This window comes from Podarcis filfolensis, assembly GCF_964270895.1.
Source record: "Podarcis filfolensis genome assembly, chromosome: 5".
Lineage (NCBI taxonomy): Eukaryota > Metazoa > Chordata > Lepidosauria > Squamata > Lacertidae > Podarcis > Podarcis filfolensis.
In genome coordinates this window covers 4,180,414-4,198,636 of record NC_139608.1, presented here as the reverse complement: position 1 = coordinate 4,198,636, position 18,223 = coordinate 4,180,414, and the positions used below count along the sequence as shown (strand labels likewise).

General features: G+C 49.0%; 1 protein-coding gene across 1 annotated transcript in view; it reads right to left on the bottom strand.

Moving 5' to 3' along the window:
- Positions 1-217: 217 nt before the first annotated feature.
- PSMD1 (proteasome 26S subunit, non-ATPase 1) overlaps positions 218-18,223 on the bottom strand; it is a 92,025-nt gene continuing 74,019 nt past the window's right edge. Inside the window, exons 19-25 of the mRNA XM_083612767.1 lie at positions 15,864-15,966; positions 11,333-11,502; positions 7,595-7,687; positions 6,635-6,727; positions 3,896-4,042; positions 2,699-2,854; positions 218-441 (exon numbers count right to left, since the gene is read on the bottom strand). Of these exons, the coding sequence (XP_083468893.1) occupies positions 2,708-2,854; positions 3,896-4,042; positions 6,635-6,727; positions 7,595-7,687; positions 11,333-11,502; positions 15,864-15,966 (753 nt within the window). The 3' untranslated portion in view covers positions 218-441; positions 2,699-2,707. The remainder of the gene's footprint in view (positions 442-2,698; positions 2,855-3,895; positions 4,043-6,634; positions 6,728-7,594; positions 7,688-11,332; positions 11,503-15,863; positions 15,967-18,223) is intronic.

Genomic DNA, 18,223 nt, shown 5'->3' with positions numbered 1-18,223 from the left:
TGTGTCAGAACCCAACAAAGGGTGTTGCAGCAGCCAAAGTTACCCAGGGCAGGACGGAGAGTCTGTATCAACACACTGACAAAATGTATTCTTCAAGGCCAAAAGTTTTCCCGGTGTCAAAAACATTATGGTGGTACAAAGGCAGGTGAGGCTGTGAAACTCGTCTCACATCTTCGCGAAGTTGCAGGCGAGGAATAACGAAGAACAAAGCCACCGCTTGGGTTTTTTAATTTATTTATTTTGAAAACTGGTTTCTCGTGAAAGAGTACACTAAAGAGAGCATAGGTTTTTCCTTTTGTCACCCATAAAATGTGGACTGCCTGCTGCCGGTCAGCACAGAAGCGACAGAGCATGCACTGAGCTGCAGGCTGCAGCAAGAGCCTCCTCCGGGCCGTTTCCTCAATTTCAGACGCAATGCGCACCAAGCTTTCTTTAAGGGCCCTAGGCGGGGGAGAAAAATAAAGGACAGCGGAGACAAAAAAAAGGCAAGGAGTTAGTGGCAACCACAGCTCTACCACCACACGGTGCCTTCCTCCAATTCTGGGCCCAGATTCACTCAGCTGAAGAGCAAAACGGTGGTGGTCTCAGCCACCCTTCACGGCTATTCTCTGAAAAGTTTTACTGGGCGACCTATCCCAGCCTCCCCCCCAAGCTGGCACCCTCAAATGTTTTTGGACTGCAGTCCGGAACACCTGGGAGGTGCCAGACGTTGAGGAAGGCCCAAGGAGCTGGCCACCTAAAGGAGCTTCCTGGAGCAAACATCTTCTAAGCAACCCATTCCAGTTCTTCAGATTAGCTTGCAACGCATGCACATCATTTCAGCGGTTCAGGAAAAACAACAACACTTCCAGAACATGGCTTGCTTTTTGGGAGGGGAAGCCGAACCGCCTGATTTCTTCAGCCACGAACTTGCCTGCAAGGTCATCATTTGTGATTAAGGTGCTGTAACCAGCTGGAGATATGGCAAACGGGCTTCTAACTCCCCTGCCCCAAAGACTGCAGCTGATTAACAGCTGACTCTACAAGAAACCTGAAGGTGAGGCTTGGGTTTCAGCAGACCCAGTCAAAGCGGAAATCGAAGCTGACCCTCTGAGCCGTCCAGCCTGGCAAGAGCCCTCAACATCAGTCCAGGAATCCAGAGCTGACGTCCAGGACCTGCCACGCTGCAGAAGAGGCACAGCCCTGGCCAAGGCACAAGGCTGCCTGTGGGAATGAAATGGCACAGGGAACGATGGAGCCGAATGGTACAGGCAGAGCTGAGAATTCTGCACTCTGCCCAGCCTGGTTCAGTTCTCAACAGCTACTGAATTATTTGCCAGTTTTGTGTGCAGTTCTCTGTGCAGAAACCAGTTCAATCTACAGTCATAGCTCGGGTTGTGAACGTGATCTGTGTGGGAGGCTCGTTTGCAACCCGCAGCGCTGCATCTGCACATGACACGATTCAGTGCATCTGCACATGCGCAAAGTGCAATTTAGTGCTTCTGCGCATGTGCCGAAACCGGGAAGTAACTCGTTCCGGTACTTCCGGGTTCGGCGCAGTCCGTAAACCAAAAACCCACAGCGTTCGCAACCCGAGGTATGACTGTACAGTGGTACCTCTGGTTGCGAACGCGATCCGTTCCGGAGGCACGTTCGCAACCTGAAAAGAATCTAACCCACATCTGCGCACAGGTGGGTCACGATTCGCCACTTCTGCGCATGACATCATTTTGCGTGTCTGCGCATGCGGCGAAACCTGGAAGTAACCCATTCCAGTACTTCTGGGTTGCTGCGGGACACAACCTGAAAATGCTCAACCTGAAGCAAACGTAACATGAGGTATGACTATACTGGATTTTAGAAAGCTAGTGAATGTCGCACTGCTCCTGTTGTTTTGAGAGCAGGTTTCGGGTGGATAAGAGCGAAGTGATGGACTACATAGAACTGGCGGAAATGACTGGCAGAATCCGAGACCAGGGAGAAGAGTCGGTGGAGGAAGATTGGAAGAAATTTAAAGACTATTTACAGAAACATTGTAAAATTAATGAATGTTAGAAGGATGTTGGAATGATGCTATGTGGTTTTAGCAGAAATGTTATAAAGGATTAGGAAAAAACTGACTGTTAATTGGTGAAAGGAGAAAGTAAAGTTACATTATATTAAGATAAATTACAGGACAAAAATTTGAAAAGATGGAAAGGATTTGCTGAAACAGATAATCGAACTAGAATACAAAAAAGGGAGGTGTGAGGAGGTCAAGGAAATAAGCTAATGAAAGATAAGTAATGGGAAGATTCGCTGTATTTTTTTTTTGCTTTTTTTAATGGATTTTATTTTTATTTCTTTTTATTTCTTTTTCTCATCCTTGTTTCTTCCTTATTGTGATGTGTTGTATTGTTTTTGTTTAAAATTGTGTTTTTTACTTTTTCTTTCTGTAACCTTTAAAACTTTAATAAATATTATTTTAAAAAAAAAAAGGATAAGAGCAAAGCCTGACTTTCCGCAACACGGGACTAACCACGATGCTTGTTGCCACATAATGTCGAGGCCGGCCCTGTCATTGGGCGAATGACAGTAATGGAGCTTCCACATCCAAAGGCAGCATACCTCTGAATATCAGAATATGGCAAGCTCCATCGTCCCCTGCACATGTGATTTCCTCAGGGGCGCTGTCTTGGGTTAGGTACAGCCCAGGCAGGGACGCCTCCCTCTTACGTACCCCCATGTCTTAGTCATCAATGTATTCAAAAGCCTCCGGAGGCTCCGGTTCCTGCTCCTCCTCCTCAATCTTCGGGCCATGAGCAGCCACGGGCTCCACCAGCTCTTCCGTGTCCTCGCTGGTGTCTCTCAAGACAATGATGCCCCCAATGGAAAGCTGGAGAAAGAGGAGCACCAAGTGAGTTCAAGGTTCCCCGAGGCTGCTGGGGGAGTCAGGGTCATGCGGAAGCTGCATCACAAGCCAGCCAATCCAGAGCAGGGGAGGGGGCAAGAGCTGGCCCCACCCCCTTCTTTAATTGCAGCTGCAGCTAAATTTAGCCGCCTGACAATCACTGCCCCCATTCTGGCACCCTGCCCAGCAAAGGGACATCTGCAGGAGGGGACAAAGAAGTCCAGCCTCTCCAAGGTAATCCTGACTGGAAATGGCCCACTGGCCCTCACCTAGCAGAGAGAAGAGAATCTACCAGGAAGGTCTCTTGCACAAGCCATCATGCAATGAAGAGGAGCCAGAGGTGGCCTAAGGCAGTGCTTCTCAAACTTTTTTTTCAATGCACCACACTTTCAGAATATTATTATTATTATTATTACCTACCCACCTGGCTGGGTTTCCCCACCCACTCTGGGTGGCTTACAGCATATATAAAAAATTGTAAAACATCACACACTAAAAATTTCGATACAGGGCTGCTTTCAGGTGTCTCCTAAAAGTCAGATAGTTGTTTCATTTCCTTGGCAGCTCATGCCACGCCATTTTTTAAAATTTTTGCCTGGCACCTAAAAGTGTATAATGAAGGCATCAGGCACACCTCCCTGGGGAGCACATTCCACAAACGAGGAGCCACTGCAGAAAAGGCCCTGTTCTCGTGTTGCCACCCTCTGGACCTCTTGTGGAGGAGGCATATGAAGAAGGGCCTCTCATGATGATCGCAGGGTCTGGGGAGAGCAGGCATTGATAGCCCTCTCCTCCATGAATCTGACTATTCTTGTTTCAAAGCCTTCTAGTGAAGGGTCCTATAGTTAAATATGATTTAACCTGCTGCTGGACTGCAAATACCATCGTCCCCCTGCCCAGGAGCCATGCTGGGTGGGGCTGATGGGATGTCAAGTCCAACAACACCCAGAAAGTGCCACAGGTCCCCCCCCCCCCGCTTTATGGTGTGAAGAGGGTCGTCAGAGGAGAGATGTGCGCTCGACTCACGGTCTTGAAAGGCTGGTATCGGCAGCTTTCCGGCATGGTGAGGACCTTGAGCTGGGCGGGCATCACCCGGGCCGGATTGTCAAGGAGCTGGAAGGACGGCTCAGGCTCTTTTTTCTTCTCCTTCTCATCCTTCTTCTCGGTTTCGTCCTGTTTGGGGACGGGAGGAAGGAGGCGTTAAAAACACACACAGCCAAATACATACGAGAGGACAGGACCTGGAGCCACAGCAGAACCTGCCCATCGTCCAGCCTTCGTACCAGCACAGACGTGCCCCACGTCAATGAATAATAAAGCAAAACGAAGCCAAAATCCAGGCATGCCAGGCAGCCTTAATGGGTTGGCTGCAAATTTTAAAAAGAAGCAGAACTTTATCCTGTCCCGTCCGAAGCTCAACGATGGGTGTTTTTCTGAGCCATAAAGCTGTCTCCAAAGATGGCAGCAGTGAGAAATCAGCCGGGATTGATAGCTCTCTGGAGGCTACTTCAGGTACACTTTGCTCCCCTCGTGGGCTGACGGAGGGAAGGCTTTCCTTCAACCTTGTTAAAATGCCTCTGGGCCTGTGTCATGTTTTCCCCCCTTACAGGTATGGCCACATGTTTGGACAACACAGGAAGAGGGCTTTCAGTTCCCAGAGAGTTGGGAAGAAAAGTTGCCTGGACAATAGAAGACACCCCAGAGCCAAAAAGACACAAAGATGAAGGCGGCCGGAGTGGAAGATGGAGGAGAGTGGCAAGATCCAGACAGGCTTCAGTTTCAGTTTCTTGACTCGGCTATGAACTCACTGGGTGGTCTTGGGGAAACCACTGTCCCCCTCGCTCAGCAATGTGGGGGTACTAATAAAGAATGCCCTGTCCTTCAGATGGAAGGATAGCTGCGCATGAAAGCTCCTTCAAGTGGTCTATCAGCCTCCCTGGATGTTCAGGACTACAACTGGAGGGTGATGGCCGCACTTGCAGGGAATGATGGGAGTTGTTGTCCAAAACTACTAGGGAAGGCTGCAGTACATAAATGCCCAAACCAACTTCCCCAGTGCCCGCTTCCATTTTTTAGTTCTCCCCACTGCTCCTACTGCCCCCTTGACTGCTGGGCCTTCACCTCTGGACCCAGTTCAGGCCACCTCCACCCCCAAAAGCAAAGGACAAGCCAGGGTGGGAGGGAACACAGCTTGCTGATCACCCACCCTGGGCAGAAGAACAGGGAGGGACAGCAAGGAGCAGTGGGGCCAGGGGTTTCTGCTGGGGTGTGGGTCAGTCTCTCAACACTGGCCCTGCACTGACCAGAAAGAGAAATGGGGTGGGAGGAAGAAACATGGGAGCACCACCCCAAGGCAGCTTCTGAGCAAATGACTCGAGCAAGTGATCCAGGCCACATGCTACAAAGGAAGGTGGAGACCCCAAGAGGCTCCTGGGGTGGTGGCAACAGCAAGATTCTTCTCTGATCCCAAACATTAAAGGTAAAGGTAAAGGTAAAGGTAAAGGGACCCCTGACCATTAGGTCCAGTCGTGCCCGGCTTTGGGGTTGCGGCACTCATCTCACTTTATTGGCCGAGGGAGCCGGCGTACAGCTTCTGGGTCATGTGGCCAGCAGGACTAAGCCGCTTCTGGCGAACCAGAGCAGCACATGGAAACGCCGTTTACCTTCCCGCCGGAGTGGTGCCTATTTATCTACTTGCACTTTGACGAGCTTTCGAACTACTAGGTTGGCAGGAGCAGGGACCGAGCAACGGGAGCTCACCCCGTCGCGGGGATTCGAACCGCCGACCTTCTGATCAGCAAGTCCTAGGCTCTGTGGTTTATTGCACAGCGCCACCCGCATCCCCTATCCCAAACATTAGGAGCAATAAAAAGGGAGCCTCCTCTGGCAACATCTCATCCTCTTTAGGAGAAATGAGTGCCCCGGGACAATCCAACCAGATACCCGGAGAACACCAAAAAATGGGAATATTTGATGTAGCTCAGCACCCAGTTTTGCATTTCCCCATGTCTGTTCTCCTCTCCTAAAGAACTCACTCCAAGTTAGCTTGGCCAGAGTAGAAGCAAGGCTGCCCTCCTCAGAAGGAGCCTCCTCATCCACTTCCGAAACTGGTCGGCTTGGATAAGACTGCCTCTGTCCCGCTTGCTGCAATCACGTCTTTGCCCCTCTTCGGCCTGCCTCCCGTTCCTTTCTCTGGGGCCCAACTGAAGGCCAGAGAGTGGGATGAGCAAATAAGGGCCAGGCAGAGGGAGCAGGGTCCCTCCCTGCCCCACGGCCCATGGCTAGGCTTCTGTCTCCCTCTCCATGCTTGACCAGCTCCAGACACCACAGTCTCTGCAAGCCAGAGAGCTTCCTGAAGGTTCGGCAAAACATGGTGGTTTCTCCAAATAAACTTGTTCAATTCGGGTACCACTGTAAGGTAACTGCAAACGCCACTTAACTACGGGATGAAACCACATTGACTGAATTCATTCAGGGTTTGCTGGATTTAGGGTATAGCCAAGATCTTACTAGTGCTTTGCAGCACAGGGATGTTAGACTAAGGTCGCTGCTTCTCTCTCTTCCAACTGCAATTTAATGTTGCCTCCCTCTTGACTGACACTGAATGGAGTTGGTGGATCCTTACTGACGCCTAAGGAACCCACAGACAGAGAAGAAGAGAGTTTGACCACCGTGATGTGGCTCCAGAGGCCATGCTTCCTAGATCAATGCCCCGGAACAGCATTCCTGGATGATGATACGGAGGATGGGAGATTACAGACTCACCACTTCCATTTTCTCCTCTTCCTTCTTCTCCTTCTCCTTCTCTTTCTCCTTCTTCTTGGCCTTTGCCGTGATGGACAGCACAGCGGTAGAAACCTGAGCGTGAGAATAACAAAAGGCTTTCAGGAGAACAAGCCAATAATGGTGCTCTGAGGGTCAGGCGCAGATATGGCAGGGGGCCAGGAGGCCCCAACTGGAGTGGGGGAAGTGTGTGTGTGAAGAGGGGTGGAAGAAGGAGGGTCAGCCCATGAAGCCCCCAAGATTAGAGGGCCCCAAAGTTGGAGGCCCAGTTCACTCTTGCTTCTCAAAAAGTTTGTTTTCAGAGGGTGAGCAATCAAGAGTTCTTAATCTCCTGAGGAGCCTTCCAATGCTTCTCTGAAAGAGTCCCTGGAGAAGGGAGAGCCTCCCAGTTGGCCTCATATCCTTTCTGAGCACGCAGAGGCAGCATCCTTTGAGGGCTGCTTTTGGGGTTAATTCACACATTACATTTTGACAGATCCGTGTACACCCATTAATAGTGTACATCTGAAAATGCTGGGCCATTAGTGGAAGCTACCGCAAGAGGGCTTTCCCCAAGAACACTGGAGGAGGAGAGGGAAGACCATCCCACTGGGCAAACAGAGATGCTCACACCGACTGACCAATCTCCTTAACGCTACACTGAATTCCACCCATAATCTATGACCAATAAAAACATATGTTTGAAATGAGGGAGGGAAGCGTCAGGGATTCAGAACTGCCCGCTGCTCCCTGCCAGGCCCACCGTTTCAGGGCAAACTTAGGTTTTCTACCACACATTGTGTGAAATAGCACAGAGGGGCAATTTCGGCTATGATCTCAGGGGCAGAGAAGCCTCGAGACACGTGAAGGGGTCCTAATGTAGCAGCAGCAGGGGCAACTGTTTGTTCTGTCTGTGCACAAAGCCAAGCAGCCCACATGGAAAGAGGGGGGCCGTTCACCCACCTTTTCTTTCTCCTTCTCTTTCGGCACCTCCAGCGGGGCTGGGTAGGCAAACGTGGAGGGCTTGACGTTGGATCTGTACTGCACTTTTGGCATCTGCAAAAGGAAGAGAGAGAGCGTTTGGAGGGCAAAGTCGGACAGGCATGGCGGAAGGCCGGAGAGCAAAGCGGTAGCCTCGTGCGGTGCCCTCGTTGAGAGATGCACACAAACCAGGTGAAGCACAAATGCTGCCTCTGCCACTCGCCGGAAGCTTCTGAGCCATCAGGGGACTGAAACATCATTATTCCATTACGAGGCAATTTAGTCCCGGTGAGGCAGTTGAGCTCTCGCTGGCTCCCACACGGTACAGAGCACTGTTTGTGCTCTTGCTTTCTCTCCCGGCTTTTCACATTTCGGCCATGACTGGAAAAGGGATGTTGAAGGCAGGGCCGGGCAAACAGAAAGTGTGGGGTTTGGTGGCAGGTTCAGAATTCAGCATCCTGAGAATCTCGTATTCACACATGCCCCAAGTTTCTAGCCCTTATGAGGCTAGAGGAAGGATGCTTAAAAAGATGGAAGGAGCGTCTTGCAAAGGCTACAGTGAAGTAAAAAGGTCAGGGAGGATGGGGAGAGTGGAAAGACACACTCTTTATTCGACATAAGTCTTCTGAGGGATTTCACATGCAGTTTCCTTCCCTGCTGTGACACCTGTCAAAATCCTACAACGTCATTGTGCAGATCCTGAATTAGAATCAAGCACAAGTACCTAAAGTAACACCGGCTTTGGTTAAGTGTGGCCACTGGCTGCAGACTTCCAAGGCCAAATTATAACCGAGAGCAGATGAGCCTGTTTGTGGACTGTACCACATGGGGCCTTTGTGACTGGGTCCCCTCTGTCCTCAAAGGTTCTTAACACAACCATCTCTCACATAAGCTAGTCCCCTATGTGCAGGGACATATTTTTTTTACATATCGTGGAGAGTTCAATCTTGTACTTCACAGACTGAGACGAGACTGCAGAAAGCAGGTTTATCCGCTCATCTGTCTGTCTCTGAGAACCGATCTGCCGCCTGCGCCAATCGTTCAGCTCAAGGTGCTCTTGCCGGATTTGCTGGGATAAAAGGGTGGCCTGAAGTATGCGAAATTCAGGCGGAGAGGTGGCATGTGCCCAGCCTGCAAAACACATTGCTGAATTCGGCTTGCTGTCGTTGCAGAATCCGAGTTACTTCTGAGACGGCATTTCCCTCAGGTTTGATTTCCCCAGGACACAATTGCTCTGAATCATGGCCACAGACACAGATGCGGTTGTGCAGACCCAAAAACAAGCAGACTTGGGCAGCAAGCAGAGAGAAGTCAGGAAGAGGCTTCTCACCTTACTGGGTATTTTCACGTGGCAATTCTCTCTGCACCTCCCTCTTCGGGAAAGCTTGGAAAGTGCTTATCCCACAGCCTGGCCTGCCTGGGAACGTCTACAGTCCTTCACACCACAGATTCAATGGACTTAGTTGGGGGAGAGGGCCTTAGGTCCGTGGTAGAGCACCTGACATGCTTGCAGAAGGTCATCAGTTCAATCCCTGGGATTACTAGTTAAAAATTCTGGGAAACCTTCCATCAAGCGCCTTGAAGGGATGCTGGCAGTCAAAGTAGGCAATATTGGGTTTCACTCCCCAACATCTCCAGATACAGGAAGCAAGGCTTGGGAATGGTCTCTCTTCCAGAGACTGCAGAAAGCCGCTGCCAGTCAGAGTAGACAATACTGGACTAGAAGGACCAATAGTCTAACTCAGTAAAAAACAGCTCCATACGTTCACATGATAAAGTAATGCAATTGCTTTTCTGAGTCCTTCACCAACCTGGTGCCCTCCAGAGGTTTGGGACTAGAACTCTTATTAGCACCACCCTGCGCGGCTGAGTTTAAAACATCTGGAAGACAAGAAGCTGGAGAAGGATGCAGAAAAGCAACCTGAAATCTGTACTGTAAATATAATATATTCTTCTCCTATTGGCAGAAGCCCCAGGTTCTGACCAGGCACTTCTTGCACATTCTGAAACTCATACTTGCAGCCTAGAAATGTCTTTTAAAAAAATTATTCTCAGGATGCTGAAGGTGATGGAGCTGGAAGTACAAGGACTGCCCAGAGCCCTGGTTCTGCCTGTTAAAAGGATCAAAGCAAAGGACTGCGTTTTGAGGATGGCGTTAAGAGGGCTGTGCAAATCGGCGGCGGCGGAGTCCGAAATAAAATCATCTCTACTCTCCAAGCTGGCAAGTCATTTTTCCTAAACCACCCCTGAGATAAAAGTCTCCAGCAGTGTTCAGGAAGTGGCAAAGGAGGAATGAGGCGGCTTCAGTCTGCTGTGCATTTTCCCTGCCCCCCCCTTAACCAGAGGGAAGCCAACTTCAAAACCTGCCCTCAACCCTGAATCTTAAGCTACCTACCACGATCCTGGCAATTTACAATCACTTTCTTTAACGTTGCCAGGAAACAGCTCCCTTCTTCTCCTGCCTACTGGCTGATGCAGATTCTCATCATGCTTTCCATAGCTGGGGGCACAATATCCTCTCAGAGGGGGAAGCTTGAAAGATTAACCTTTGAGAGCGCCGATGTGATGCTGTGCTCACTGCTGGCTCCCCTTTTCGCCCACAGGAATCAAACGGCGCCCGAACTTAACGAAAGGGAATATAATTGCATCCCACAAATCTATTTGAAAGGGTGATGCTGAAGAGGAGAGAGATCGGCAGTTCGGGCTTAAGGAGAAGCCAGAAACTGAGAATCTGTAGGCGGTTCCCCTGAAACTGTTAGAGGACCAAACAATTGCCTTGGTTTTGGGGACAGACTTGCGATGAGGTCAGACCACTGATCCACCTGGCCTAGGATGGGCTTCTCCAGGTAGCTGCTGCTCCCTAAAGTCCCAAGAGGGTATTTTTCCAGCCCTGTTACCCAGTGTCCCTTTCACAGGAGATGCAGGGGATTAAACCAGGTTACCTTCTGCAGGCAAAACACCTGTTTGTCCATTATAAGGAAGCTGCAATGCTTATTGGTCCTTCCAGGCTGGTGTTTCCCGCTCTGACTAGCAGTTCCTCTCCAGGGTCTCAGGCAAGAGGGGGAAAGGCTTTTCAAATCACCCATTAATTAATTCCCTTTTTTAAGGAGATGATAAAATATTAGATCCAAGACCTTTGGCTCTACAGGCCTGCATGTGTATTACCATGCTCAGCTTGGAAATCACAGCCCTCAGCAGCTGAAAGCAGAAACCCCAGGGGCAAGACAAGGCCAAACCTATTTACACAACCAACAACAACAACAATTTATTATTTATACCCCGCCCATCTGGCAGGGTTTCCCCAGCCACCCTGGGCAGCTCCCAACAGAACATTAAAAACATGACAAAACATCAAGTATTAAAAACTTCCCTAATCAGGGAATGTCTTCAAAAAGTCAGATAGTTGTTTATTTCCTTTCCACAGGGCAGGTGCCACCACCGAGAAGGCCCTCTGCCTGGTTCCCCATAACCTCACTTCCCACAGTAAGAGGGAACCACCAGAAGACCCTCGGAGCTGGACCTCAGCCGAATGATGCGGGTGGAGATGCTCCTTCAGGTATGCTGGGCCGAGGCTGTTTAGGGCTTTAAAGGTGAGCACCAAACTATTCTAAAACTCTTCTTCACTGGGTTGGGCAGGTAAGAGGCAACTCTGGAGCACGCAGAATGCCACCAGGCCATTCTGACCGACGCAACGCCATTTCGGCCCCCGGAAGGACATACCTTGAGGTCCTTGTTAAGGCCGATGACGCAGGTCGGGGTGAAGGCCAGCGACAAGAAGTGAGAGAGAGGAAACCAGAACCAGAACTGGGTGAAGACCAGAACGCCGACCACCGAAGGCATGTGTGTGTGTCCAGTCCTCGACTGCAGAGAAATAGTCACGTTGTGGCCGCCTGGGGAGGTAGCACAAAAGAAACACGGGAGGTGAGGGTTGCTTGGATTTACAAAGGGCCCAGAAGAGCCACTGCAGTTCCATGAGGTTCGGGCGGGTCTCTTCTCCCAAGAAGTGACTGTGATTAAATGGTATACCAATACATTGAAATAAAACAATAAGTAAAAGGAAATCAAACTGGGAGGAACAAGACAGTAGAAAGAGTTCACCCTCCTCACTCCCACCCGTGTCAAGTCAACTAGAGGTGGGTATAAACCAGGCTTCCCCAATCTGGTGCCCAGCAGATGTTTTGGGCTACAATTCCGTGTCCCTGCAAGGTTGCTGACGGCTGGCGCGGAGCTAACAAGCCAACCGCCTTTTGTTCACCTACTTAAAACAATTCTTGCAAATCCTCATTCAGAGTGAGCGGTAGCCATCATTTGCCTGATGTGGCCGGTCATTCCTAGAAACACTGGGATAACTCAGGGGGCAGAGCATGGGGCGTTAATCTCAAGGTCGTGGGTTTGAGCCCCTCAAAGGATTCCTGAATTGCAAGGGGTTGGACTAGATGACCCCCGTGGTCCCTTCCAACTCTACGATTCTATGATCCCTCTCTAGGAACCGACCAGAGTGAGCACTTGGAAAGCGGCTAAGAATGCAAAAGAAGCTCTGCAGGATCAAAGCATCTGTTGCTCTAGCTTAGTGACGGGCTTTGCAAGCAGTGGTCAGCCAGATGTTTCTCGGAACTTAAGAATAACATGTCTCCTTTATTATTTCCCCTCCAACACCAGGAATTCTGAGATAACTTGCTCGGAATACAGAGATTTGACTCAGCTGTCATGAAGGTATGTGGCAGAATGTCTGATATACTAGTCAGAGGTATACTCCAGCTATGTAGGCTTTGCTGATTTCATCTTTGTATTGTTGCTAATTAATTTATATACTGTACACCACTTCAGAGATTTTTTCTAAGAGGTTTATATATTTTTTTCTAAATGAAAATAATAAATACAAATAAATGAGTATCTCTCTGATCCATTCTCTCTCCTTCTCCCTTATTTCCACTTGCCTGGAAGCAAAATTACTTCTCCATCCTTTCCCCCCATCCAGAAACCTCCGATCTTCCTGTGCCTAATAACTAAACTAGGAAGAAGGGGAAAGTCTGCAAGAGATTACATTCCCCCTCTCGACCAGAAGCAGCTTCAGATTCTACTTCCTTCTTCCTACGGGTTATAAATCTCAGCAGCAGAATTAATCCTGCCAGATAACCAAACCCCTTAATTTCATCCTTGCAAAGCAGAGATCAGAGAGCTCATCAGGTTGATGCAACACAGACGCTCCCAGCCAAAGCCAAACAGAAAGGTTAGGCCCACAGAGGGAGTGGGAAGGTGTTAATCGGATTTTCAGGGCTTCCAACCAGTTAGGCAGATGGGAGCTGGAGAAGGCCACCGGCATATTTATTGCTGCTGATGAGGCAGAGGGCAGTGGGCCTAATCTATTTAAGATGCAATCAAACTTCAAGCCCTTTTACATGGGGGGGGGGGGGACTATGGAGGCCCTCCTCAGCCATCAGACCTGTAGCAGACCTGCCTGGGAGTGCAGTTGCAAGGCTGACAATGGTCCAGATTTGGCCAGAAAGTAAACACCATGACCAGAGAGACCAGAAAGTTCTGAATTTGTAAGGTGTATTCTGAAAAGGGTGCAGTATAGTTGAGTTCTACAGGATCACTCTGGATTGCTTAAGTTGGGAAGGGGCTCCCTGCTAATGATTAGTGAGTTCTCTCCCTCTCTCTCTCTCTCTCTCTCTCTCTCTCTCTCTCTCTCGCTCTCTCTCTCTCTCTCTCTCACACACACACACACACACACACACACACACACTTGCTTCAGGCTGTGTTCACGGGCCAAGCACACCCTGCTGAAACCCATCATGACTTCGGTTTAAACAACTTTGGAATTTTATTTTTCAACATTTAGTCTCTTGACTTCGCCTGCCTAAAATCTTGTCATTTCTGGAGGAGGTGACCTCAGCCCTCAAGCATTGCATTCACACTCTCACGGTTTCTGTTCTCTTTGCATGACACCCAAACTTTCTCTTGGCTCCCTGTCCGCAGGGCCTGTCTGGGAGCAGGAAAGTTATGTGATCTTGCTCTGCTGCTCATCTCAGAAGCATCACCAGGGTTTGAAGGGACGAGGGTTGAAACAGAATCATAGAATCATAGAATCATAGAATCATAGAGTTGGAAGAGACCACAAGGGCCATCGAGTCCAACCCCCTGCCAAGCAGGAAACACCATCAGAGCACTCCTGACATATGGTTGTCAAGCCTCTGCTTAAAGACCTCCAAAGAAGGAGACTCCACCACACTCCTTGGCAGCAAATTCCACTGTCGAACAGCTCTTACTGTCAGGAAGTTCTTCCTAATGTTTAGGTGGAATCTTCTTTCTTGTAAGCAATTTAGAAAACAGGATTGCTAGGAATTCTTCCAACTCAAGATCAATTTGTGCCGAGCTGGTAAAGAGTGATTTTTCTGTAGCCACATTCTGCCACTTTCAAAGCCAATTTTTCGGCATATTATTAAACTCGTGAAGAATGTGGGGTTGTACTACTTGTTCACATAACTCATACAGCACTCTGCTCAGAAGCAGGAACCTGGTTTATTTGCTGTCTTTCCTTTGCTCTGCACATTCATTCTCAACTCTGGACAATTTTGAAAACGAAACAAAACTGCCACCCTGCATTTTCCTCCCCATGACTGGTTCATGCACTGGTAGCATCTTATCCTTTCTTGCTTGTCCACCTTTCTCACCTTTAATCAAGGCTTAACTGCCAAAATCGTGCTGGCTGGGACTGATGGGAATTGTAGTTCAAAACATTTGGAGGGCAGAAGGTTGGAGAAGGCTGAGTTACAGCCAGAGAGATTTATAGATGCCTTTCTCCCAGAAAGATCTGGAGTTCTGGAGATCAAGTCACATGGAACTCTGTGGCCTGGGAATTCTCTACGGCAGCTGAGAAATAAGGTCCCCAAGCCCCGAGATGTTATCACTCCATCCCTCAAACAGAGAACCACATCTTCCCATCAGCAGGCAGCTGTAAATCTTCTGTGACAATGTAGGGACAACCTGAGATATGCATCCCTGAGAAGAAAGGTCAGCCCTGTTTGTGCAGACAACCAACAACCCGAGGCAGGTCCAATTTCAGGACGTGTCAGCCAAGTGATTCACGCAAGCAATAAAATCCAAAAGACAGAATCTCATTTGGCTCTTCGTGTTGCTGATGTGCTATTGGTGCTTTAACAACTCGGGGGACTAATGAGTTGTTTACAAATGCGATGAAGACATCCAAAGCAGGGTGGGCAGCGACTGCAGATTGGGTGCAGGAGCTTAATGCAAGATAGAAACTGAGGAGCCTCAAGGACTGCTGCTGCCCCTTGCAGATGCATTTGACCGCTCAAAGCTGCCATGAATTCTGTGGGGCGGCCTCAGGCAAGCCAGTATCTCTCAGCTTCTGCAAAATGAGGGTGAACATCATCCTGGGTGGCCACCAACCAGGGCAGATTTAAAAGGAGCTTGGACCAATCCATGCAAGGTAAGGCCATCCATGGCTACCAGCCGCAATGACTATGCCCTGGTCCCCCAGTCGGAAGGAGCATGCCTGAGCTGCAGTTGCTGGGGAGTGCGCTGCTGAACTCAGGTCCTGCCTATGGGCTTCCCAGGGGGATCTAGTTGGTCACTGCGAGAACAGGAAGCTGCAATAGAGGCTCCTTTGGTGTGATCCAGAAGGATATTATCTTGCTTTTCAACAGTGCCCCCCTTTGGGTCTGATCCAGCTACAGGGCTCAGCCTCTAACTTGCAGGGCTGCTGTAACAATTACTGAGCACATGAAGCACTGTGGACACTCTTCGCAAATTCTAATTATTAGGTATTAACAAATCTGCCAGCTTTTAGTCTCCATGCCAGGAGCATCCCTACACGCATCAAAGGCCAGGATCCTTAAAAAAAAAGCTGCCCTGTGAAACCTGGAAATGACACGTCCGTAATGACTGCAGATGCTTCAAGACAACTATCCAAGGACACGATGCCTCGCTTTGCTTTGCTACGGCACACAAGATGGCCAATCTGTAAAGCCCTGTGCATACTGATAGGACTATACAAATAAACCCATTACCATAATTTCATAATCATTCAAAGTACTTAAAGGAAAACAAGGACGGCGGCAAGGTACACATTCTGTGGGGGAAGTGGAGAGATCAGCGTGGCTAGGAAAAACCTTACACTGGGCTTCGTGCAAGTCTGCATGTTCCAACCGATTTGTTCAGCGAATTGAACAATAAAATGAAAAGGAATTGACTGAACCCAACACCTCCTTGCAGCAGCAGAAATCACCTGCGTCCAATATGCCCTGAGCCAGGATTGCTCCAAACTTGGCCATCACATCGTCGTGTTTATCGTTGATGACTTTGGAATACAGCTGCCTGAACTGGCTGACCTGCAAGAGAGAAGAGAAGGGCAAGGTTTGAAACACAAGTATAAAACAAAACAAAACTGCAGAAGACAAACCCATCAAGGTGCAGGGAATTCCAAACACAATTCTGCGATCCTTTAAACAAATTGGCTTATTCATTCACGGTTCCATTTATATCCCACCTTTCCTCCAATGAGCTCAAAGTAGCAGACATACTTTCCCCTCACTCCATTTCATCCTCACATCAACGCTGCGAGTTCGGTGAGGCTCAGAGAGGCAGTGACTGGCACCCAAGGTCACCCAGTGGGCTTTCTTGGCTGAGTGGGGATCTGAACCCCGGTTTCCCAGGTCCTCGTCTAGGTCTGAGACTCGCAAGTACTAGATCGCACTTATCTAGGAAGACTACGTTCAAAACACACCTGCCATTCTCCTTGCCCTTCAGTAGCAAACTGAATCCTGGGTTTAACCATCTGACCAAGTGCTAATCTGAACCGGATGGCATGAATCCGTAGCAACAACAAAAACAACAACAACAATAATAATAATGGCGTAGTATCTTCCTAGGCAGCAGGGGCTGCCATTCCTCTCTTGCCTTCCATAAGAAGGAAAATCCTAGCGCTGGAGTCAACAAAGTCAGCCTGTACATTTCTGGACAAGGGCAGAAAGAATGTTCCAAAGGCAGGATGCAATTCCTCCCCGTTACTCAATTTTCTCTAATAAATCAAACCAAATTATGGAAGCCGCTAATATGATTCCTTCCTAAGCCAATTCCTCCGCATGCCTAGAATTGCTTTAGAGTAATGAATGGAGCGGCGTTTCCGTAAAAGCCCACGACGAAAGAAAACAAGGAAACTGCTTTACGTGCCTTCGGCATTTATTTCACTGGATGGGTTTGAAGTCTCTTAACAAATTCGGGTTGGTGGGGGGGGGCGAACTGACTAAAAGACTAACGAGGACTTTAAGTGCTCCCCTCCCCCCCATGGGCTTAGCTCCACAAGCTTCTCAGTCTCAGAGAACAAGGACAGGGACAATAAGGAATTCACCCCTGAGTTTTCTGCAAAAGAGGACCCTTCTGGGCCTGTGTCACTCTGATTAATTGGGCTTTGGCGCCCTCTTAGTTATTCTGAGCTGCTGAGAGTGCCCCTGTTTTCTATTGTTTTCTGTTGTTTATAGTGCTTTCCAGATCTCCTTTAGGAAGGAGTCGGACGCAGTCTGAAATAAATCAAGTACAAAAGAAACGGGGCACCTGTATCATGTCCCAGAGGCAGGGAGGTGGAGTGGCTTGATGCAGAAACGCAGGCTAGCCATCTGCTCTCCTGGCACTTCTCTGGGGCTCAACTGCTCCCTCCCACTGCCTATATAAATTGCCCATGACAAACATTGGTGTCTGATAGGTAGATATTTAGCAACTATAGGCCTGAGGGTCCGACCCTTGGAGAAGCCTAGCACACATGCCAACGCCATTTTTAGATGGCATCTGCAACACTGATTGTCACTGGCAACAGCAGTGGTGCAGCAATAAAACTGATAGCACATTTGCCAAGCTAAGCAGGGTCCAGTATGGTTTCAAATTGGATGGGGGACGGCGTGTTGAGATTCCTGCATTGCAGGGGGTTGGACTAGATGACCCAGGGGGTCCCTTTCCAACTGTGCAGTTCTATGATTCTATATGAATCACAAGTAAATTTATCTAAAGTTATCTCCCCCACCACATCATCTTCTTCTATCACTCGTAGCCGAGTAAGATTGTCTTCCATAAACACGGTTTTAACAATGAGTCCGTAAGTGACTGTGGACGCCAATTCTGGATCCACACGTCCTTCCACAGTGGGGACATTGGTTTCTGGGTGAGAGTTGATCACGGTGTGGATTTGCCAAGCGTGCCTTCCTCTTAGCACGTTTCTCCCATGTTTCTCCCACCATATACCACACACACACGGCAACTTTTTTGTGGTTTAAAATTTACACAGTTCAATTCCTCCTGGGATAGCTCAGTCAGCAGAGCACAAGACTCTTGATCTCAAGAGTTGTGGGTTCGAGTTCCATATTGGGCAAAAGATTCCTGCATTGCAGGGGGTTGGACTAGATGACCGGTGTGGTCCCTTCCAACTCCATGATTCTCTCTTCCCTTCCTTCCTGGCGGCTAAGAATGGGCAAACGATTCATTTTTTAAAAGACACACATAATAAGACCACCACAACAGTGAAATTAAAGTTACCCTCCTGCACACAGCAGCTTAATCCAGATGTTGAATGCCAGCCCAACAAGTTTTACAGCTCTT